Source organism: Dromiciops gliroides, chromosome 4, assembly GCF_019393635.1.
Source record: "Dromiciops gliroides isolate mDroGli1 chromosome 4, mDroGli1.pri, whole genome shotgun sequence".
NCBI classification, from domain to species: Eukaryota; Metazoa; Chordata; class Mammalia; order Microbiotheria; family Microbiotheriidae; genus Dromiciops; species Dromiciops gliroides.
Window position 1 is genome coordinate 130,197,740 of NC_057864.1, and position 22,971 is coordinate 130,220,710.

Sequence of the window (22,971 nt, forward strand, 5' to 3'; positions counted from 1 at the left end):
CTCTTTGGGAAAAAGACCTAATAGTGGTATTGCTGGGTCAAAGGATATGCACACAGCTTTATATCTCTTTGGACATAGTTCCAAATTGCTCTCCAGAATGGTTAGATCAGTTCACAGCTCCACCAACAATGCATTAGTTCAACATTTGTTTTTATAAGATTTCTAGTTCCAAATTTTTCTCCCTCTCTCCCTTCCCTCCCCAAGATGGCCAGCAATCTGACATATATATAAAATGGAATCTAATATACACACACGCATCTATATATCTATATATAGATATATATATTAGATATACAATCACATTAAACATATTTCTGCATTAGTCATGTTGTGGTTCAATCTGCATCCAGATTCCACAGTTCTTTTTTCTGGATGTGGAGAGCATTCTCCATCCTGAGTCTCCCTGGAACTGTCCTGGATCACTGCACTGCTGAGAAGAGCTAAGTCCATCTCAGTTGATTATCACACAATGTTGCTGTTTCTATATACAATGTTCTCCTGGTTCTGCTTACTTCACTCAGCATCAGTCCACTTAAGTCTTTCCAGGTTTTTCTGGAAATCTGAATACATGCTTTTTTTTTTTTCCCCTTGGCGGGGCAGTGAGGGTTAAGTGATTTGTCCAGGGTCACTCAGCTACTAAGTGTCAAGTGTCTGAGGCTGCATTTGAACTCAGGTCCTCCTGCATCCAGGGCCGGTGCTTTATCCACTGCACCACCTAGCAGTCCCCAAATACATCCCTTTTTAAGGCTACCTCTTAAAACCCCTCATTTTCCTTCTGAATTTAGCCTAAGCACCATCTCTCTTTTTTTAAAAATTATTTTATTCTGAACTTAAGAAATAAAACAATCATTTCCATGACATGGTAGAAATAGAAAAAAAGATGATTGTACATCTAACTGCAAATCTATTATCTACAACTTGCTATTCCTTTTACATACATAATAATCATGTAACTTTCTTTTTCTTTTTTTTCCCTCCCCACTCCCCAACCCTTAGATGGCTACTATTAGATGCAAATATGTATTTATAAGTAAAACCATTCTATACATTCTTCTGTTTATCAGCTTTCTCTTTGAATGCAGACAGCACCTTTCTTCATATGCCCTTTGTAGTTAATTTAGGTATTTACAATAGTCAAAATGATTTAGTCACTCAGAGTTGTTCTTAAAACAATATTGCTGTTACTATATGCGATGTTCTCTTTGTTCTGCTCATTTTGCTCTTCATTATTTCATTCAAGTCTGTCCATGTTTTTCTAAGATCATTGAACTCATCATTTCTTATAGCACAGCAGTATTCCATCACAATCATAATACCACAACTTGTTTGACCGTCCCCCAGTTGATGAGCTTCCCATCTTCTATCTGAGGCTCTTCCACAGCCCCCCAGCTACTAGTCTCTTTTCCTGGAATGGTTTCATTTTTATTTTGTCTCTATTTACACATGCACATGTGTATATGTAGTTGTCTTGGATAAAATGTAAGCTCTTTGAGGGCAGGAACTTATATTGTTTTATGTCTTCAGTGCCCTTCTGTGCCAGGCACTTAATAAAGAATTGATTTATTGATAAATCTGCCCATTCCCAAGGCATATGCTGCATTCTCTCTCTCTCTCTCTTTGGGGGGGGGGGTCAATGAGGATTAAGTGACTTGCCCAAGTTCACACAGCTAGTAAGTGTCAAGTGTCTGAAACCAAATTTGAACTCAGGTCTTCCTGAATCCAGGGCTAGTGCTTTATCCACTGTGCCATCTAGCTGCCCCCTATACTGCATTCTTAAATTGAGTTTTCTTTTGTCCTCTGATGTTCCCCTTCCCTGGATAACTGAGTTCTATTTTGGTCATCCCCAGCATTACTCTTCCCCTAGGATTTGCTAGTCTAGAAGACCCATATGTGACTGTGATTAACCTGATTATGCAGATGGAGAATTGGCACAGTATAGTGAGAAAGCAGAGCCCTAGGTCACCGAGGGTCAATTAATGTAGGAATAACATGGGTCTGAAAGTCAAGAGATCTGGAGCTTGCTCTTGGCTCTGTCTGTGACTGCATGACCTTGAGAGAGTTGTGTGTGACCTCTTGTTATATTTAAGGCCCTCCAAAATCTGACTGGCTTAGAGATCCACCCCTGCTTCACATTACTCCCCATCATTCATATCCAGTCAAACCGGGCTACTAGGGGTCTGCCATCTCTAGCCTTCTTGTGTTCACACAGGCCTAGAACTCTTCCTTATCTTCACTTCTGTCTATTCAAATATCTCTCCTCTTAGATGGTCCAGCTCTCAACTCATCCCTCCCACTGACAGCATTCTCTTCCTCCTCAGGTTTTCCTAGAACACTTGCCTGGGGCTAGGGGTGGCCTGGAGGGGTGTCTCTCCTTTGCTCCAATCACATTGTACCTTGTTCTTCCCACTTAGCAGATGGTAGGCTCTTTTCCCATCCCAGAGGTTCTTAACCCAGGGTCTGTGAACTTATTTTTATAAAAATATTTTGGTAACTCTTTCCTTATAATTGGTTTCCTTTGTACTCCTGTGTCTTTTATTATATGCATTCAAAAACATTCTTCTGGGGACAGCTAGGTGGTGCAGTGGATAAAGCATCAACCCTGGATTCAGGAGTACCTGAGTTCAAATCCGGCCTCAGACACTTGACACTTACTAGCTGTCTGACCCTGGGCAAGTCACTTAACCCCCATTGCCCCACCGATAATAATAATAATTCACAATTAATAATTTTTATTATAATAAGAAATAATATAATGAATAATTTATAATAATAATTATACTATAATTTATTATTATTATTATTATTAGAGGGGCGGCTAGGTGGCACAGTGGATAAAGCACTGGCCCTGGATTCAGGAGTACCTGAGTTCAAATCCAGCCTAAGACACTTGACACTTACTAGCCGTGTGACCTTGGGCAAGTCACTTAACCCCCATTGCCCTGCAAAAAAACCCAAAAACCCAAACAAAACATTCTTCTGAGAAGATGTCCCTAGACTTTACCAGTCAGTCAGAGGGGCCCATGACCCCTTTCAAAGAGGTTAAGAGCCCCAATCCTATAGGGTAAGGACCATTCATTTTCATCTTTGTGTATCCCTATCACCTCTCACATCACTTTGCGTGTAGCAGTTAGATTGATTTGAGTAGCTGAACCTCCTTGTAGTGTTCCACAAAGAAGATTCCTTGCTGCCTCACATAACATCGCTGTGAGGTCTTATTGGGGACTGGTGGTATTGAAGATGGAGAATCCAAAGGTTAAGTGATTTGTCTAAGGCCCCCTGGCAAATTTACAAATTGACAGCAGTGCCAAAATTAGAATTTCGTTTCCCTGGCTCCTATGTGGGGAATGGAGGGAGGTGGTCGATTTTCCTTTCTCAGAAGCCTCTGAAAGTAGAAGAAATCCCAGGATAGTCAAAGGAAGTCCTGTCCCTAGGGAGGGCACTAGACCAGGTGGCTTCTTGAGCTGAGGTCAGTCTGATTCTCAGGAGACTTGTTATCCTGCTGGGTCTTCTTCTTTGTCTCCTCTGAAACATTGGTTTGCTCTTTTGGCAGGCTGCGGATCAGACTCAAAAGCACTCCCCGGACTCCAGTGACGATCCAGACTCCGAATTCCACTTCTCAAGTGCAGAGGCAGCGAGGGCTCCAGACTTTTCTGCCTCCACTCCTCCCCCTCCTCCATTTCCTGGCCAGCTCCACAAAGAAGGCCCCACTCCTACCTATGCTTCAAATGGACCTTTTGGAGAAGCTGGGGCTTCAGGCCAGCCCTTTGGTCCTGCCTCAGGGAAAATCCATGGGAAACTTTTTGGAGACTCTAGGGACCCATTTGCTTCCTCGGTCATGCAGCGAAGGTTTTTCCACCAGGATCAGTCTTCTGTGGGGGGCCTCACTGCTGAAGATATCGAGAAAGCCCGGCAGAGCAAGACTCAGACCGGAAATAAGCCTCACAAACAGATGGTATGTGAAAGGCCCTACTGCGGGGATAGGAGCCATCGATGGTGTCACTTCCATTTGCACACCAGTGTGCTCTGCCTGGCCTCTCGGGCCTGTGGGACCTCTGCTGGCTGGGGTCTCGTGGTTGGCAGATCCTCAACAGAGGAAGGGCAGGGGGATACAGGAAGGCTGCTGGATGCTTGGCTGCCAGCTGGCTTCAGCTTCAGTCCCATAGTATAGGAAGAAAGGAGAGGTGTTTTCCTGTCCCTCTCTGCCCTGTATGTCACTACATGGGCAGCAGTAGCCTTTGTTGCCTTAGGGCACAGCAGGTGACAGAGCCTGGGCCCACCTCTCAAGTGGCAGTTTCTGAGGTGTTGGCAACATGGGGCAGAAAGATGGATGGGGGGGCCCATGGGTTTTCATGGTGGCTTTGGGGTCATCCTCAGCTTCCTCTGAAAGCTATTGCCGTGTCTCAGACTGATGAGGGAGGGTGGCTTGTAGCTTATCAGCTTCCCTAAACTTGGTAGTCACGGAGCTTAGCTTTGGAGCTGAAAGAGACCTTAGATCTCTGGTCCAACCTGTTCATTTTACAGAGAAAGAACCGTCCCACTAAGGGGAGTTAGTAGCTGAGCCAGTATTTGAACCCTAGTTCTCTGGCTCAAAATGAGGATGAATGTGACCCTCTATAGGAATCATTTCAACCTCTTCCTGGGGGGAAGGTGGTGTTATTATTACTACTATTTATCATCACCACCACCATTGCCATCAGTATAACTCTTATGATCTCATTTTGACTCCTAAGAGCACAGACTGTGTCGATGGAATACATTACAGCAATCTGGAGTATGTAGTTATTAGTGTGTTGGCTGGGGATCCAGAATCAGCTCCTAAGTGTGAGCACTCCTCTCTCCCCTCAGACCTCGGGAGTATATGATTCTCACGAAGGGTTGATGGCAATAGGCCTTCCAGGTATTCTCTCTCCTTTCCTGACCACAAAGAGGTGGGCACAGAGAAGCACTCCCCTGCCCCTCCCTTCCTCCCCCAAACACTTGGTCTTTTTAGGCCAGGTGTAGCTGGCCAGGCCTGTGATCCCTGAGGCTGGGAGGCTGTGGCTGGTGACCCTCCAGACCCCAGGAGTTCAGAGCTGCAGTGAGCTGAGCCCAGCTGGCTGGGCCATCAATACAGCATTCTCCCGGGAATGGGGTGGGGCAGGGCTGGGGCCAGGGGCAGGGCCTGCTGGGCTCCCAGGTCACAGTACCCACGCTGATCTGTAGCGGGGTGGCCTGAGAGTAGCACTGCACCAACGGACGTAGATCAAATGGGCTGAGATATAGAAAACATTTGGTACGGTGCCTGGCACATAGTAGTTACCGTATAAATCCTCTTTAAAAGAGACAGCTAGGTGACCAGATGGCCTGAGCACTAGGCCAAGTCAGGGAGACCTGCATGCAATTTCAGCCTCAGATTCTAGCTGCGTGACCCTGGGCCAGTCACCTAACCTCTGCCTCAGCTTTCTCATCTGTAAAATGGAGATAATAACAGCACCTGCCTCTCAAGGTAGTTGTGAGGACCAAATGAGATAATATTTTTGTTGTTGTTGTTTTTGTTGGTTTTTTTTTGCAGGGCAATGGGGTTTAAGTGACTTGCCCAGGGTCACACAGCTAGTAAGTGTCTGAGGCTGGGTTTGAACTCAGGTCCTCCTGAATCCAAGGCTAGTGCCTTATCCATTGCGCCACCTAGCTGCCCCCCAAATGAGATAATATTGATGAAGTGCTTTGCATGGTGCCTGATACGGAGTGCGTATTATAGAAAGGTTAGCTACTACTGGTAGTAGTAATAGTGTTACTACTACCAGAGACCCAGCTTCAAAGGCAAACGCAACATAAATTGGTCTTTTAAAATTCCCTCCCATGGACCCCCACAGAGTTGGAGGCTGCCCACAGCTGGGCAGGCAGTTCAGACAACTGTGGATTCGATTAGACCAATTTGTCTGGCCCTCAGCACTGGTCTGATGTCAGTAAGATGCTCCTTGTCCCCTGCCTCACCACAGATGACGCCAACTGAAGGGTGCTCATTAGTTTTCTGGAGAGCTGGCTTCTCAGGCGGCTGCCTTGGGCCGTCCCCTATGCTGGTGGGGCAGCCTCCTTGTCTTTCTCTATGGGGTTTGGCTGCCTTCATATTCAAACCTTGGAATGTTTTCACTTGAGGACCTGTGACCTGACAAGGCATTTCCAGCAGAAATCCCAAGGCCACTGGTGTATTTGCTTTCTACTCCAGAGCACAAGAAAGGGGCATGGGCTTGTCACTTGGCTAAGGCCAGGAAGGCAGATGACCCCAAGGGAGAGGAAGGTCCCAAAAGAGTGGGAACAGAGTCATCTCTGTAGACCACCCCTCCTTCCACTCCCTTATATTACTATTTCCAAATGTCACTTGTACCAGGAAGCAGGAAGTTAAGGATTTGGCAGAGGAGAGAGGAGGTGCCAGATGGCAGCTTTAGTAATGTTTTGGTTCCTAGCTCTTGGCTGGCTTCATAAGGGTTGGGGGCAGGGGGTGGGGGTAGTGATGGTATTGCTGCCCAAGGATCATAGGCCACATGGTAGAAGGGACCCCCCCCCTATTTTACAGATGAGAAAACTGAGGCCCAGACAGGCTAAACAACTTAGCCAAGGTCACACAGAAGTGAGGGTCAGAGGTCTTCCTGACTCCAGACGAAATATTTTTTCTATTGTATTCTGTCACACTCCAGACCACCAGGAGAAACTTGGCTTTTGGACTCTTGGTACATGACAGTTGACCGCGACTGTGTTAATTTTGGACCTTACAGGCCGTGTGGTTTGCTCGGAGACTGAGAGAGTTGTAGTTAGCCTTTGGGGTGTCCTTGCCCACAGGAGTCTTTGGTCACTGGCGAGTGGGCACTGCTCAGAACCTTCTCCCTGGCTCCTTCTCAGTGACAGGCCTATGCTTGGGGATTCCCAGATCGATTGTAGGTTCATCTTTCTGAGTCTTCTGGAGTTTGCCTGCCTTTCCCCCTTCTCATCCCAAGTCCTTATACTGCAGATTCATGGAGTTTCGCCCCAGGGCCCTCTGCTGAGGAGATGGCCTTTTTAGTTCAAGGAGAAATTCTTCTTACATGAACTTCCTGAGCCCCAACCCCAGGGCTGGTGTCTCTCCCTCACTTACAGCCAGTGCTGGGTACCACACTCTCCCACCCTCCTTGTGGCCCCTACACAGCAATTCCATGAGTTTCTTTTTCCTCCTTCCAGTTGAGTGAGCGGGCCCGGGAACGGAAGGTGCCAGTCACGAGGATCGGGAGGCTGGCTAACTTTGGAGGTAAGATGGCCCTGTGGGTCCTCCTGCCTCCTTGGCTTCCACTTTCTTTTCCCTTCTTCCCCTCCTCTCTCTCCACCCCCCTCTGCTCCCTTGTACCCCCTTCCCTGCACACACGAGGCATGTGTGTTTTGTCCATCTAGGTGGAATACGGCCTTAGTTTGCTGGATGCTTGTTAACGTTCATTCAGTAATTACTATGTGCCGGGCACTGCTGCTGGTGCTCTCAGCAGCCTGAGTAACCAGGGCAGGAGGCCCAGGCCTGAGGAGGGGCAGGAGAGGGAGATACCATGTCCAGGATGAGGGCAACACTGAGGAACCAGGTAATGCTCACTGCAGTTGCCCCATCTGGCCATCTGCCCCCATCGTGACAACACTATCCAGTAGGTGAACAGATGGCCCAGAACACCGCATGCCGCTGCATCCTAGTTCTGCTTTGGATTGGCTACATCTGTAGTATTGACCACTAACACCTCTGCTTGAGGTGACAAGCATTCCCAGCACACATACTTTGTCCTCCGCTTTCCCTTCCCCTTCATTTCATAACAGCTTACAGTTATGTGGAAAAAGTATTTTATACATTTTCTCTAAGGTGGATTTTGCAAGTATTATTTTCCTCATTTTACAAGTGAGGAAACCGAGTCTGAGAGAAGTGAAATGAATTGCCTAGTAAGCAGTCATGGGCAGAGCCAGAGCTTAGATGCAGGCCCTTTGACTCCAAAGCCAGTGCATTTCCTGTATTTTGATGTTGGTTTGCTGCTCCATCACTGATGCGGGCAGCCTCCCCTTGTCCTCTCTCCGTGATAATGATGATTTTGTCTTTGTAAATTTCCCATTTGTACTTGTGGTTCATGTGTTCTGAATCAGACCCACACTGGCTTTGTGACCTTGGACAAGTCCCTAAACTTAGAGGCTCCTCCTCTAAGTGGCATAGCAGGTGCTGACCTGCATTGGTAAAGGGCATTTTCTTGTTTTGGACTCCCCTTAATAAGGGGCATGTCAGCAGGTGTTCATGGTGGCCGGCACAGACTTAGAGGGGAGGAAGGAAGCGTAGGACTGATGATGCCTTCCCAATCAGCTCAGTGCCACTCAGTGCTGCCTTGTGCAGGAGGTCTTTCCCCCTCCCTCCACCTGCTAACACTTTCTCCCTCTCAGATTAATTTATCCCCACTCTGTATAGCTCTTGTCTGTGCCTTGTTACTGAAGTCTTGTCTCTTAGAATGAGAACTCCCAGAAGATAGGCATTGTTTTGTTGCCTTTCTTTGTACAGTGCCTGTCACATAGCAAGCATTCATAAAGACTTTTTGATAGATGATAATAGGTTGTTAGAGTCATAAGGGATGACCACAGCAGTCATCTTCCATTTAGAGATAAGGAAACAGGTCCCAAGATCACTTGCCAAGGGACACAACCAATTAGTGAGGTGAACTTAGAATATAAGTTCTTAGTAAGCATTTAAGCACCTATTTAGTACTTGAGATAACAGAGGCCACAGTGAAATAATGGCTGCTCTCAAGGAGCTTACATTCTATCATGGGAGATGTTTTATATATACAAGTGTGCATGTTTTTATATGTGTATATATATATACACACACATTTTTATGCATATATTTGCCTTACACAATTCTATACAAGTTACCTTATATGACATATACAATATATAAAACTATATATAAAATTTATCTCATTTATAAACCACACACATACGTGTGTATATATATATATTTCTATATTCCCCAAGCTAATAAAAAGAAAAAAAATTTCCTGGGGAGGGTGCTCCTGGCCCTGGGGGATTATGATAAGGGCTTCTTATTTTCATTCCGTACTTGCTTTGTGTGCCCCACTCCATTCTCCTTAGGTGTCTAGACTTCCCAACCCTTCTGCTCCCATGGGAAGATTTGCTGTTCCCTCCCCACATTGGGCCATTTATGGTCTAGGAGGAAGAATTCCAAGGATTCCCTGGGTGATCCCTAGCAGTGCTGGGCTTGTAGAGATGCCACAGAGGGAAAAAGTAGGCACTTTGATATAGAATATACATATGCAGTCATGCAAAATATTTTCATATTAGTCATGTTGTGAAAGAAAATGCCAATCATAAAAACCAAGAATAATAAAGAAAGTATGCTTCAGTCTGCATTCAGACTAAATCAGCTCTTTCTCTGGTCAGAGGATAGCATTTTTTTTTATCATACATCCTTTGGCATTGTCTTAGATCATTGTATTGCTGAGAATAGCTGAGGCATTCACAGTTGGTCTTTGTACAGTGTTGCTATTACTGTGTATAGTGATCAACTGGCTCTGTTCAGTTCACTTTGCATCAGTTCATGTAAGTCTTCCCAGGTTTTTCTGAAATCATCTATTCATCATTTCTTATAGCACAGGAGTATTTCATCACAATCATGTACCACAACTTGTTCAGCCATTCTCCATTTGATGGGCAGCTCTTGAATTTCCAATTCTTGGCCACCACAAAAAGTATTTCCTTTTTCTTTGAGTTCTTTCAGATACAGACCTAGTAGTGGGTCAAAGGATATTCATAGTTTTATTGCCCTTTGGGCATAGTTCCAAATTATTTTCCAAAATGATTGAATTAGCTCACAATTCCACCAACAATGCATTAGTGTCTCAGTTTTCCACATCCTCTCCAACATTTGTTGTTTTCTTTTTCTGTCATATTAGCTAATCTTATTTATAGTTGTGAGGTGGCACCTCAGAGTTGTTTTATTTTTCTCTAATCACTAGTGATTGAAAGCTTTTTTGAGGGTTTTTTTTTGTTTGTTTTTTGGGGTTTTTTTTTGTGGGGCAAAGGGGGTTAAGTGACTTGCCCGGGGTCACACAGCTAGTAAGTGTCAAGTGTCTGAGGCCGGATTTGAACTCAGGTCCTCCTGAATCCAGGGCTGGTGCTCTATCCACTGCACCACCTAGCTATCCCCGTGGGTATCTTTTATATCCTATAACTTTGCTGAAGTTGTTCATTATTTCAACTCTTTTTTTTTAGTTGATTCTCTAGAATTCTCCAAGCATATTATCTTCTCATATGCAAAGAGTGATGGTTTTGTTTCCTCGTTGTCATGACCTGTTTGTTGTTTTTGTTTTTTTGTTTTTTAACATGCTCTTTATTTCCTTTTTAACTTGTCTCCTTTGGGATGCCAAAACTAGCATTTTTCCTATTGGGCCTAATCATGTCAACTGAAGAATGTCTCCATGTGGTTAAAAACTTAGGATAACACAGTCAGACACAGTTGTAAGAGAGTGAAATTACCAGCATCTCAGTCCTGTCTTCCTGGTATCCTCTGTAAAAAGAAGCATTCTTGGGAACAGGACCGCAGGCTCACACTGGCTAACAGTGCCCAGACCGTGAGTGCCCTGTGGTTGGCCCTGAATCCTGCTTTTTGGGCCTGGTTCCTCCGAGCATCTGGCTAGGACCCTTTGAAACTGACCCACTCCTCCCAGACCCCATTGGGATTGTTTGGCTCAGTGGTGTTTTCATGGAAGCACTTAGCACTAGAATGGAATGGGATGTGCCTGAATCTGGCTGGGCACTGTGTGCTGACTTGGCAGTGCCCCCCAGTAGCAGGGGCAAGGGCCTGGCTGGCTCCACCCCATTTGTCTTAGTCAGAGGGGAATTGGCTTTCATGGAAATAGGCAGTGGGATTGTTTGAGCTGCCTTTGACTTCCAGTCCCTCCTGCTGACCTGCACCCTTTGAGTGCTTTGCCTTTTTTTTTTTTTTTTTTTTTTTTGGTTCCAAAGCCTTTCTTGATGACGGGTCACTTTGTTTTAGTCGAGTAAGCTGTATCAGAGGTCAGTCCAGGCCTGCCCAGTCTGAAAGCACACTTCAGGGCCCAGGCAGCTTCCCCCAAGCCTCCTCTTTGCTTCTTTGAGAGCAGCAGGTGAGATGTGGATAAGACACAAGTGAGGACTTCCAGATTATCCAGAGATGTCAAGTCTATTTTCTGGGAACATGTAAGACTTAACAAAGCACTTTTGTATATATCGTCTCTGGTCCTCACAGCCACCCTGAGAGAGACACTTAGAATACGTGGTCTTATCCTTTTATTCCCAAGGAGGAAGCAGAGACAGTGAAGTTAAGGTGCGTGATTTCTTTTTCTTTTTTTTTTTAAGTGAGGCAATTGGGGTTAAGTGACTTGCCCAGGGTCACACAGCTAGTGAGTGTTAAGTGTCTGAGGCCGGATTTGAACTCAGGTCCTCCTGAATCCAGGGCTGGTGCTCTATCCACTGAGCCACCTAGCCACCCCAAGTGCATGATTTCTTAATGACAAAGTCTCCTGACTCCACATCTCCTCTGACTCCTGGGCTGCTGCTCTTTCTACTGGCTCAGCCTGGCCACCGAATTTTTTTTTTTTTTTAAGATTATAAACTATGAGAGCTGGAAGCAACCTTAGTGACCATCTCACCCAGGGCTTCTTAGCCTTTTCTGTGACACAAACCCCTTCTCCACCCCCCCCCCCTTGACAGCATCTGATAAAGCCCATGGACCCTTTCTCAGAATGATGTTTTAAAATGCACAAAATAAAATAAATAGGATTTCAAAGGAAACCAATTATTTTGACATAAAGATGTGACCCCCCCCCCCCAAGTTCCCAGACTCACCGAAGGATCCCTCTCTAATAATCGAATTCTAGATGAAGAAATGGGATCAGAGGGGTGGAGTGACTTTCCCTGGGTCACACGGGTACAGTGGCCCCTAAGTCTTAGAGGCCAGTCTTCCTTTCTCTTGAGTTCCTAGTCCAGTCCTCTTTCCTCTGGAGCACACTGGTTCTGTTTATTATTGTTTATGAGTGTTCTCCCTCACCCAGCTCTGGGAATTTGGGGGCTGGGTTCTAGGAATGACCTGGAACAGTGAGAAGATGTGATGACCTCCTTACTGGTCGATCCTTCCTCTTCCTCTTCCACAAGAAGGAGTAGAGTCTCACAGGCCTTCGTTCCTTAGGGTGGTGGGGGAAGGGAAGGTGTAGGAATGAAAATGCCCTCAAGGTCCTCTCAGCCCCAGGAACTAGAGCAGGGGACGGGTGGTCTCGGTGAACATTTTCTTTACTACTTCGTACTTTACAGAAACCTCCATCAGCCTGGCTGTATGTCAGTGAGGCCCTTGCTAAGTCTAGGGTTTCTTGCCGAGAGGAAACTGGACCCTGTACAGATTTCTTTTCTGTTTCTTTGGACTTGGTCTCTTTCTGGCCCGCTAGCTTCCTTTTTTTTTTGTAAGAGAAGGATTAAAAGCAGAAAAACCTCTCCATATATCTACCCAGGGAGTGACAGGGGATGGCATAGTGAGCCAGTCCCTGCGAGCCTCCACAGTGATTCTGGGGGGCCTACAAGGGATGGAGGGGATGGCAGACCTCCCTGGGCTCTGTGCTAGGATGATGGGCCTAGATGATTGGATCAGGGATAACTTGTGCAGTGTGCTTCCCAAACAGGATCGAAGGGTCTCACATTAGGAGGCCCCTCCAAGGCCGTGTACCTGCTTGCCTAGGTCTTTGTCCACCCAGTCATTCATTTACTGAGCCGATTTATAAGAGAATGTTCTTGCCCTGCAGGGAGCCCCCCTGGTTGTGGAGGAAATGTGTGCCAGGATCATTCAGTATCCTGCGGTGGTAGTTATACATAGGTTATTGGAAGCATGTTGTCTGGGCTGTGCTCTGCCCTGGTCAGTCAGCCAGCAGATGCTTGTCTAGCACCTGCCCTGTGCCAGGTGCCCTACGAGGAGCTGGAGTTACACACACAAACCCGAGACTTCTGCTCTCAAGAAACTTGTGTTGTGGGGCAGCTAGGTGGCGCAGTGGATAAAGCACCGGCCCTGGAGTCAGGAGGACCTGAGTTCAAATCTGGCCTCAGACACTTAACACTTACTAGCTGTGTGACCCTGGGCACACACTTAACCCCCATTGCCTCACTAACAAAAAAAACAAAAAAAAAGAAAAGAAAAAAGAAACTTGTGCTCTGCTGGAGGGTAGCAGTGTTTCCAGGGACCTAAGTCTAATGAGTCTCTGAAAATCCCCTCAGCAACTGAGGGAATCATGAAGACTTCTCAAAAGAGGGGCCCGGGACCTGAGCTTTGAGGAGAGTTCGTTTCCAGAAGTGGGGAGGGGAGAGCATTCCAAGCATGGGGTGTGGCCTCCCCAGGAGCTCAGAGGCAAGAGGTGGAGGAGATGGAGGAGATGCCTTGTCTGGGAGGCCATTGTGATTGATCGGTCCACTCTTCATTGCAGTCAGTCAGCAGGGATTTATCAGGCACCTCCTGTCTGCCGGACCCTGTGCTGAGCACTCCTGAGACAGGCTTCCACTGGTGTAAGCAGCTTTGAAAGGTAGCGGGAGGTGGCTTGTAGAGGGCTCCGAATGCCAAGGAGAGAAGCCTTGATATTGTTGAACATGGTCAGACCTGTTCTTCAGAAGGTAGAGGAAGGAAGAGGCCATCGTTGGGTTCTGGACAAGAGGTTAGGACCTGGACTGCTGGTTGTGGTGTGAGTGGAGATAAGGGCATCCTCTCAGAGATGTCCAGGGAAAATGGACACGAAGTGGATTGGGTGTGGTGGTGAGGAAGGGAGGATGGTCAAGGTTGACTCCAGTGGTGGCGTCCTTGACAGAAATGGGGAAGTTAGCTGCCGAGGAGGAGTTAGCGGGAAAGAGAATGATTTCAGTTTTGCACATGTGGAGTGTGAGGTGCCATGGGACTGAAGGGGGAGAAGGCCCCGGGCCACTGGAGATGGAGAACCTGGCGTGGGGAGAGAGATCAGAAACGTGGCACATGGTTAAGTGTTGCTGTGTGCTGTTCTGGGCGCCCCGTCTTAGCCAGGGCTTTGACCGGCTTGAGCAGGAACAGGAGGCAGCCAGGGGCTTGAGGGGTCTGGAGTCCATGCCAGGTGCAGAGTGGAGGATTGAAGGATTCAGGGATGAACGAAGCAGAGGACGGCGGTCTTCAGGGATTGAGGTCAGGAACGGAGGCTGTAGAGTCAAGAGGCCCCATTCGTTTTACAGATAACAGAAGAGCTTGTGAATTGCTTTACAGGGCCGGTTCCCACACTCGCTCTGTTGGGTTGCCATTACGTCTGTTCTCACAGATGGGAGAACTGAGCCCTGGGGAAGGGGAAGTGCTTCCCCTGGGGAGGCACTCAGTGCAGTCACTGACCCTGTTTGACCATTTACTGCTTATCACGTTAGCCCACACAGGAGCTCCTTCCGGCTTCTCCTGCCTTATGCCCTGCTTCATGGGGGTGCTAGACCAGGCCATGGATTTGCTTTTTGTTCCCTGGGCCTTTAATTCTTGCTCTTTTGTCCACGTTTGGAGTGGGCAGTAAGGGAGTGAGGAGACTGGGACCCGGGGAAGAGCTGTGTGTTTGAGGCAGGGGCTTCAGCTAGTCCTCACGCTGAGCCTGTGCAAGTGACTTCTCAGCCTCAGTTTCCTCCTCTGTAAAATGAAGGGTTTGAACTAGAGACCTCTGAGGGCTCTTCCACTCCAGATCTGAGACCCTCCAGCTTGGACACCGATAGTCACAGAGGCTTCTCATTTGTGATTGCACTTACTACTGAGGAGCTCATGGTCATGGATTCCGTTCTTGTGAGGAAAAGTCTGTATTCGTCACCTGGTCTGCAGTCAGTCCTGAGCCCCTGATGTGTGTTCAGCTCTGTGGGAAACACAGAAGTATCCCTGCCCTCCAGTAGTTTACAGTTTTGTTTTGTTTTGTTTTTGGCGGGGCAGGGAGGGTTAAGTGACTTGCCCAGGGTCACACAGCAAGTAAGTGTCAAGTGTTGGAGGTTAGATTTGAACTCAGGTCCTCCTGAATCCAGGGTTGGTGCTTTATCCACTGTGCCACCTAGCTGCCCAGTTTCTAGTCTTAATGCATAGACAAAACTAAAAACCGCAGAAACCATTGATTTCATGCAATTTATATTTGGGTGTGAGGCAGCTTAGTGTCATGGAAAAGCTGAGAGTTTGGAGCCGGGGGGAGGGGGGGGGGGGACACGGGACGGGGACGGGGACGACCAGGTTGAAATCCCAGCTCTGCTACCAAGGCCTTTGTGCCTTGGACAAATGACTCAGCCTCTCCGGGCCTCAGTTTCCTTTTCTGTAAAACGAGATCATCTGTAAGATCCCTTTTAAGCTCCAGTCTGATGCTTCTAAGTGCTAAATTGTGTGATCCAGAACAAGTGCGGCAGGTTTCTTGTCTGTGTGGAAGGCTTTGTCTTTGCAGTTGACACGGGGAGGGAAAGTTCAGAAGAATCAGCTCGGAGGTGAGCCCGCCTCTGAGGGTTATTCTGATTGGGGGAGGGAGGTGAGCCCGCCTCTGAGGGTTATTCTGATTGGGGGAGGGGGGGGGTGAGCCCGCCTCTGAAGGTTATTCTGATTGGGGGAGGGGGGGGTGAGCCCGCCTCTGAGGGTTATTCTGATTGGGGGAGGGAGGTGATCCCGCCTCTGAGGGTTATTCTGATTGGGGGAGGGGGAGAACTGGAGTCAATGTTTGATTGGGGGCTCCTGTCAGTATCCACGTGCAGCTGCAGCCACACTGAGTCGAGCCCAGCCAGGCCCGTACCAGCCTCACTGTGAACTAGGTCAGGCTGATAGGGGCCTGGCCCGGGTGAACGGCTTGAACCAACTTCAGCCATATCTTTCTTTCTCTACATGAATGGGATGTAAAAGACAGCTAGAGGGATTGTGAGTGGAGGAGATAGGAAGACTCGAATACCTCCTTAATTCAAGGCCTTCTGATCCTTCAATAAGTTGGTTAAATTATCTTGTCTTTTGTCCTGTAACCTAATAGGAAATAGAAGAATTTCCTTGATCTGGACAGTGCCTTAGAGGTCATCTAGTTCTACCCCCTCATTTTACCAAGGTGGGATCTCAGACATTTTTGTTTTAGGCCTGGATTGGGGCGCTCCTCATCTGAGTCACTTTTTCAGATAACTTGTTTTTCCCTTTAGTTACCCAAACTTTAATGTTAACAATTTTGAATCAAATTATCAGAAAATGTATTACATACTCTCCAGCCTTCTTTAACAGAGGTACTGAGTATGGTTCAACTTGTTGATGACCCAGAGTCATCCTTTGTTACTGTGTTGTGCAGTAACAAAGTGATACCCTCAGGCCTCTTGAAGAACAAGAGGGCATCCCACATTGACCACCTTTAGAGTACTCCTGTGCTTTTAAGTTGGTGTCTGCTCTTTTCAGTTTTTCTCTCTCCTCCCCTGGCACCATGCTCTCTTGTCCCATTACTGCCTTTATCACGTCTTTCTGATTTCATAGGATTTAGAAGACTTTAGAGATGTAGTTTAAGCTATTTATTTTATGGATGTGAAAACTGAAGCTCAGAAGAGCAACAATTCCCACAGCTGCCAGATTTTATTCGTAAAATGGGACTCTGACCATGGGCTTGTTTAATGCTTGTAATGTTTAAGGATAGAACTGTTAAAGTTCTGGTAAAGTAGATGCGTAACCTTGGGCAAATTACCCTCTGGTTGTCTGTGTCCTCATCTATAAAATGAGAGGTTGAACTGGATGATCTGTGTGGGGACTCTTCCAGCTCCGAGGCCCCATGAGTTCATCCTCTGTGGAGTGTGCATAGAGAGAGACATGGGAGTGAGCCACTTTGAGAGGCTCCCCTGGCATTGACCTCTTTAGCCTGTTGAGAAGGAGCAAGGAGGAGGGTGGGAGGGAAAGACCCAGGAGGCTCACTGACCTCATACCTCTCCTTTGAGACTGTGACTGGCTTAACTTTTCCTTTTCAGGACTGACTAGATCCAAAAACAAAGGGATTGAATTGGGAGCAGTAGGAAGCAGGGAGGATAAGAGGTGGTGACTTGCAGCTTCTAGACTCTCATGGTCTTTTTTTATTATTATGATTTTAAAATTTTATTCATTTATTTTTTAAGTGAGGCATTTGGGGTTAAGTGACTTGCCTAGGGTCACACAGCTAGTAAGTGTTAAGTGTCTGAGGTCAGATTTGAACTCAGGTACTCCTGACTCCAGGGCCGGTGCTCTATTCACTGCGCCTCTCATGGTCTCTTGGTCTTTTGAGCCTTGTCCTTTTTGGAGTTTTAGTTTTACTTTTTAAATTTTGTGACCTGTACTAGCCCCAGTCTAAGAATGGCATCCCATAGGTTTTCTTTTTTTTTTTTATTTTTGGTTTGGCAGTTGGGGTTGTGACTGCGCCACCTAGCTGCCCCTATCCCATAGGTTTTACAGAAATTAGTTTTTGTTGTTGTTCAGTCTGTTGTCTCTGACTCTTTATGACTGTTCAGGGTTTTCTTGGCAAAGATACTGGAGTGGTTTACCATTTCCTTATCCAGCTCATTTTACAGCTGAGAAACTGAGGCAAACAGGGTTAAGTGACTTGCCCAGAGTCACACAGCAGGGAAGTGTCTGAGGCTGGATTTGAATTCATGAAAATGTGTCTTCCTGACTTCAGACCTGATGCTCTATCAACTGCGCCACTGTCTAAGGCTGGTATGGGCCTGGCTGGGCTTAGCTGTCTTAAGAAATTAGTCTTTTTTTCAGATAATTATTTGAGACTTCCAGCCTAACCCTTGAGTTAATGGAAGGCAGTACTGACTTGTGTTGCAGAAAGAGGATTTGGAATCCTTACCCTCATTCTTGGAGATTTTTTAGGAGTTCCCTAAAAAAGTTTTCCTAGGCATTGATCAGGGCAGCTACGTGGCACCGATTATGATAGAGTGCCAAACCTGGAGTCAAGAAGACTCATCTTCATGAGTTCAAATCCGGCCTCAGACACTTATTAGAGTGTGACCCTGGGCAAGTCACTTAACCCTGTTTGCTTCAATTTCTCATCTGTAATATGAGCTGGAGAAGGAAATGGCAAGAAACTCTAGTGATTTTTGCCAGGAGAACCCAAATAGGGTCACAAGGAGTCAGACACAACTGAAATGACAGAACAACAACAACAACAAAACATTGAGTTGTTTCTCGGTTGGTAAGATAGGTCTAGAAACTGAGCCTAGTGTCCTTGGGAAAAGTGACAGCTAAGACCACTTGAGTAGGGAGGAAGGATCTGTCAATTCAGTTCTTTTTTAAATTTTTTTAAGATTATCAAATTTATTGGCATATAGTTGGGAAAAATAGCTTCTAATTATTGCTTTAATTTCCTCTTCATTGGTGGTGAGTTTACCCTTTTCATTTTTGATGCTGGTAATTTGGTTTTCTTTTTTTTTTTTGGTTTTGGGTTTTTTTGGGGCAATGAGGATTAAGTGACTTGCTGAAGGTCACACAGCTAGCTAAGTATCAAGTGTCTGAGGCCAGATTTGATAATTCAGTTCATTTTAATATCATTGTCTTCTTTGAGAAGCTTGGTTGGGGCAAAGGGGTAAGAAGTGAATTGGGGAATGGAGACTTTAAGGGGAAGATGCCATGGAAAAGCCTGGGTTATTGTAAAACTCTAAAGCTGTATAGACCAGCATGAGTGAAGATGTTTTTTCTGGGTCTACCATATGAGCAAATACCTATTCCAACAGATGGCATCTTGGGTCCCCAATCAAGCAGCAATTATCCCCAGGCCTCCTTAGCATAGAGCATCTTAACTTGAAGCCCATGAACTTGGTTTATAAAAACATTTGGATAATGGTCTTTGGCTATTTCTTCTGTACTCTTATGTGTTATTTCATGCTTCCAAAGGTGAAATTCTGAGAAGGGGTCCATAGTTTTCACCAGACTATACCAAAGGGCTTAGTGACATCAAAAAATGCTGACAGCGTGTGTGTGTGTGTGTGTGTGTGTGTGTGTTAGTGTGTGTTACCTGGTCAGTCTTAACATCCTTCAGGTCCTTTCTCATTGATACCTATACTACTATAAGGAAGTTACATCTGATATTTTTAATATGAGGTTTGAATTTCTTGGTCCTGTGGTCAGAAGAAGGTAATTGGAAGGAGGGAGGAGAAGAGAGAGAGGCAAATAATGAGAATGTATTTGGCTAGGGCACTGAGGAGTGAGGCTATTTATAAGGAAAAAGCTCTTTGTTTTTTTTACAGTATTTGGAGTGACCGAAGGGCTGCCTCCATGACACCTGAAGCGGAGCTTCCTTGTTATGCAGTAGGCTGGCCAAGTAAAATTTCTAGGTTGCTAGACTTGCTGCCAGGAGAGCTGGCACCACCGAGGCAAAGCTCTTGGAGCTTCTGAAATGGGAATAATCCTATTTGATGACTTAGGTGACTTAACGAGAAACACTACAGACTTCACAGCACTGTATAGAGACGGGGAGCGGTGGAATTGCTGTTTGTGATTGCTGGCGTGACAAGCACTGTATTTTTGTTCTTGTTTCAGGTCTGGCTGTTGGTCTGGGCTTTGGGGCCCTGGCTGAAGTTGCCAAGAAGAGCTTCCGACCTGAGAGTAGCACAGGTGAATCATGTTCTTGAACCCCCAAAAGACCCTCCTCAGGATCCAATCCCCTTTGCTCCCCTCCATAGGGGCCCACAGGGTCTTGTGGGAGCAAATGTAAGTCTGAGATTGAGTTGGGGGGGGGTCTTCTTTCCCTTTCTTTTTGATATAAAACTGTTCCTCTCCTCCTTTAGGACACCCTGGGGGTGACTGGGTTAGTATGGACAGGACTTGCTTGATCTCAGGAGCACACAGGCCCTTGGGGCTCAGGTGTGTTGCTTGATTGAGATCCTGGGTCTTCTGTGGCTGCAGCACATTGTGTGGTGGGATCGTGTTAAGGCCGAGATTTGTGCCATAAAATCTCTGTAGCTGGGATTAGGGGAGGAACTGCTGTCTGAATTAGTGACAAGTGTTCATTATAGAGCATTTGAAAAAGAGAATAGGCTTTTATTACTTCCAGGAGCATGCAGTAATCCAAACCAGTAGCTAACACAGTGCTGCCCAGTCTGAGGGAGCCTGCTTAATGAGTGCAGTGGCCTTGTGCTTGTGTGTTCATAGAATTGAGCTTGGAACTAGCTTCTGTTTCATTTGCTTTCCCCCCTCCTCCTCCAGCTTCTTTTAGATTGCCCAGGTTTGGGCTATTACTTCTCCATGTTCACAGGTTTCCAAAGGGTGGCTAAGTGGCTTGTAGGCCCCTTCCTGGTATGTGTGTTCCTTCTTTAAACCTTGTTTGCCCAGGGCTGCTTAGGACTGACATGAGGTGCAGGTGCTGGGGCTGGGGCTGGTAGTGGCCGCACTGGGAACCAGGGCCTTAGCTTTCAGGATAGCTGGGCTGGTGATGTTCTTCTCCCCACCGGAAGGCTGAATTCTTGTAAATGGCAAGGGGGAATTTTGTTGCTGTTGAAACAGTTTGATTGGCAGAGAGGGAGGGGGAAGGAGAATTCTGTCCTCTCCTGTGCAGGGCTAGAATCAGCCTCAGGAAGCCCACCAGAGCCACCCTCAGTGCGTGCTCAGAGCTGGGAGTGCCCCTGGGGGAGTGGGCAGGGCCTGAACGGAGGGAAAACGAGGCTGCCTTCTCTTTCCTTCTGCCTCTGCACTGGAAGGGGCCAGCACCACTTGTTCCAACCCCTGCTGTTACAGATGTACTGGAAGTGGCCTTAGAGGTCATCTGGGGCAATCCCTTAGTTTCATGTATGAGGAAACAGGAAGCTGGGGAGGCGAGGGTGGAGTCAAACTCTCCCTGAGACCCAGGCCCCTTTTGCTGCCCTCACTGGGTATCCTCTCCTACTGACGTCATCCTGGGGCCCGGGGCTGGGAGAAGCTTAGAGACGGTGGCCTGTGCTCCCTGGGTCAGTGACCTCGGGTCTCCTGACTCCAAACCCATGGCTCCTTCCACTTCCATACCAACCCCTAAGAGCCAGGAGATCTACAACCCTCCTGGCAACCAGTGGGGTCTCCAGCCTAGTTCTTCCCCCTCCCCTCCCGTCCCCTCCCTGTCCTGCGGGAGGCGCCTGTGGGCTGGGAAATGACCAGAGGCAGGAGATTCGGAGGCTCTGGTGGGCGTGCCTGTGCTGCCTCACCCCAGAAGAGATGGTGGCAGTTTCTTCTCCCAAGTCTATGCCCCTGGCACACGTGATCCTTACCCCTCTTCCCTTCTGGGACTGCAAACCTTGCTTCCCACCCCGCTCTCCGCTGCAGGACAGAATGTGCGAGGTCCATTAAGTTGGCAGCTATTTTTATTGCAGGGTGAGGGGACGTTGGCATGTCGTCTTCCATGGCGGTGAGGAGAGCTCCAGGTTCAGGGGTTTGCATCACTTGGCACAGGTCTAATGCATCAATCATCCTTTCAGTTATCTCCCGTCTTCACCCTCCTTGAGCCTCCTGGCTCCTTCTTCAGACATACCTTTGGGGCCAGTTCTTCTGTCTCCTTCCCTGACCCAGGCTCTGTTCTTTATCTCAGTACCCAGGTCCTTGGAAAATTACGGTCTTTCCTCTGTGGGTGCCCTTCCCATACCCTCTGTCTCCAACCCACCGAGCCCTAAACTAAAATTTGAACTGACAGTGAACCTAGAAGGGCTCGGCCCAACTCTCAGAAATGTCTTCCTCCTTTCTTAGGAGAGGTCACATCTTACTCATTCTCTCCACTCCTTCTCTCTCCCTCTGCTATGCCCCTGCCTGGCCCATATCTCCTCGCTCTCTGCCCCATAGGCAGTCACTGCCCCTCACACTTGGGGGTGCATTTCCACCTCTCTTTGGTAGCTCAGGTACATGCTGGTTGCCCTGACTCTGGTCAGGTTGGACGTTCCCCCAAATCTACAGAGCCTTGTTTGTTTTTTTGTTTGGGGGTAGGGAGGTCTTAAGGCACCAACACCTCAGGCCAAGGCCAAGAAAAATCCCATGAGTCCATAGTGACCGATGCCAAGAAATATCTTTGGCTGGTGTGAGATTGTGTTCAGGGTCAGCCTGGGGGAACCGGGTCGGCAATCAGTAGCTCTCCTCGTGATCCTAGAGAACCACTGGCCCCAGGCTCGGACCTCCATCCCCTTGAGACTGTGACAGCACCAGGGTGAATCCTTACGTTATTATGAATAACCGTCCTCTTCGGGAGTCTGAATCTTGCCTCACTGTACAAATGAGAAAATCGAGGTCCCCAGGAGTTGTGTGAACTCCCAGAGGTGGTCTCATGGCTAGGTATGAAGCACAGAATTTTAGAACTGGAAGGGGTTTCTGTGGCTGTGCCCTTTCTGCCACATAGGCAGGCCTGCTTTTTTCTCTAGTCTGATCTGTGAATCATTAAGAGAGAAAACCAGCCTGTCCTTGTGGCCTACAGGGCTTTGATCAGTGAAGCTTTGCAAGAAGCCCCATTTCAGGGATTTATGGATGACAAAGGAGTTTGGAAATCCAGTCAGACCCTTCTTCTTCATGGCCTGGCCCAGCCTAAGAGCCATCCCCTGCTGGCCCCACCCGGTGTAGAAGAGATAGGGAGAGGCCAAGAAGGGTATTGGTCAGTGTGGGAACGCCTCCACCCCCCAGCCCCCAGCGGTGATTTTGTCCTGGCTGGGCTTTTGTCTGGGTGGTTGTCCTTGTTTGTTGGGCCTGACAGGTTAGAGAAACAGGGTGTTCTGCTTTCCTGCCTTGCGCCCTCCTCTTGTCCTTCTCAGTAATGGCATATACCTCCCCTCCCCCTCAGTAGATGATTCTCAGAACTGCCTCTCTAGTTCAGATGAGGCCTCAGATACTTACTAGCTGTGTGACCTTGAACAAGTCACCCAACCTCTGTTTGCCTCAGTTTCCTCATCTGTAAAAGGAGTTGGAGAAGGAAATGGCAAACCGTTCCAATATTTCTGCCAAGAAAACCCCAAATGGCGTCCCAGAAG

The 22,971-nt window shown here is 47.3% G+C and overlaps 1 protein-coding gene across 3 annotated transcripts in view; it reads left to right on the forward strand.

The window, feature by feature from the left end:
• The window catches only part of COQ8A (coenzyme Q8A), a 70,514-nt gene that overhangs the window by 40,590 nt on the left and 6,953 nt on the right, over positions 1-22,971 (forward strand). For all 3 annotated transcript variants that reach the window (XM_044000185.1, XM_044000186.1, XM_044000187.1), the window contains 3 exons: positions 3,551-3,952; positions 7,192-7,258; positions 19,541-19,615. In XM_044000185.1, coding sequence (XP_043856120.1) covers positions 3,551-3,952; positions 7,192-7,258; positions 19,541-19,615 — 544 coding nt within the window. The remainder of the gene's footprint in view (positions 1-3,550; positions 3,953-7,191; positions 7,259-19,540; positions 19,616-22,971) is intronic.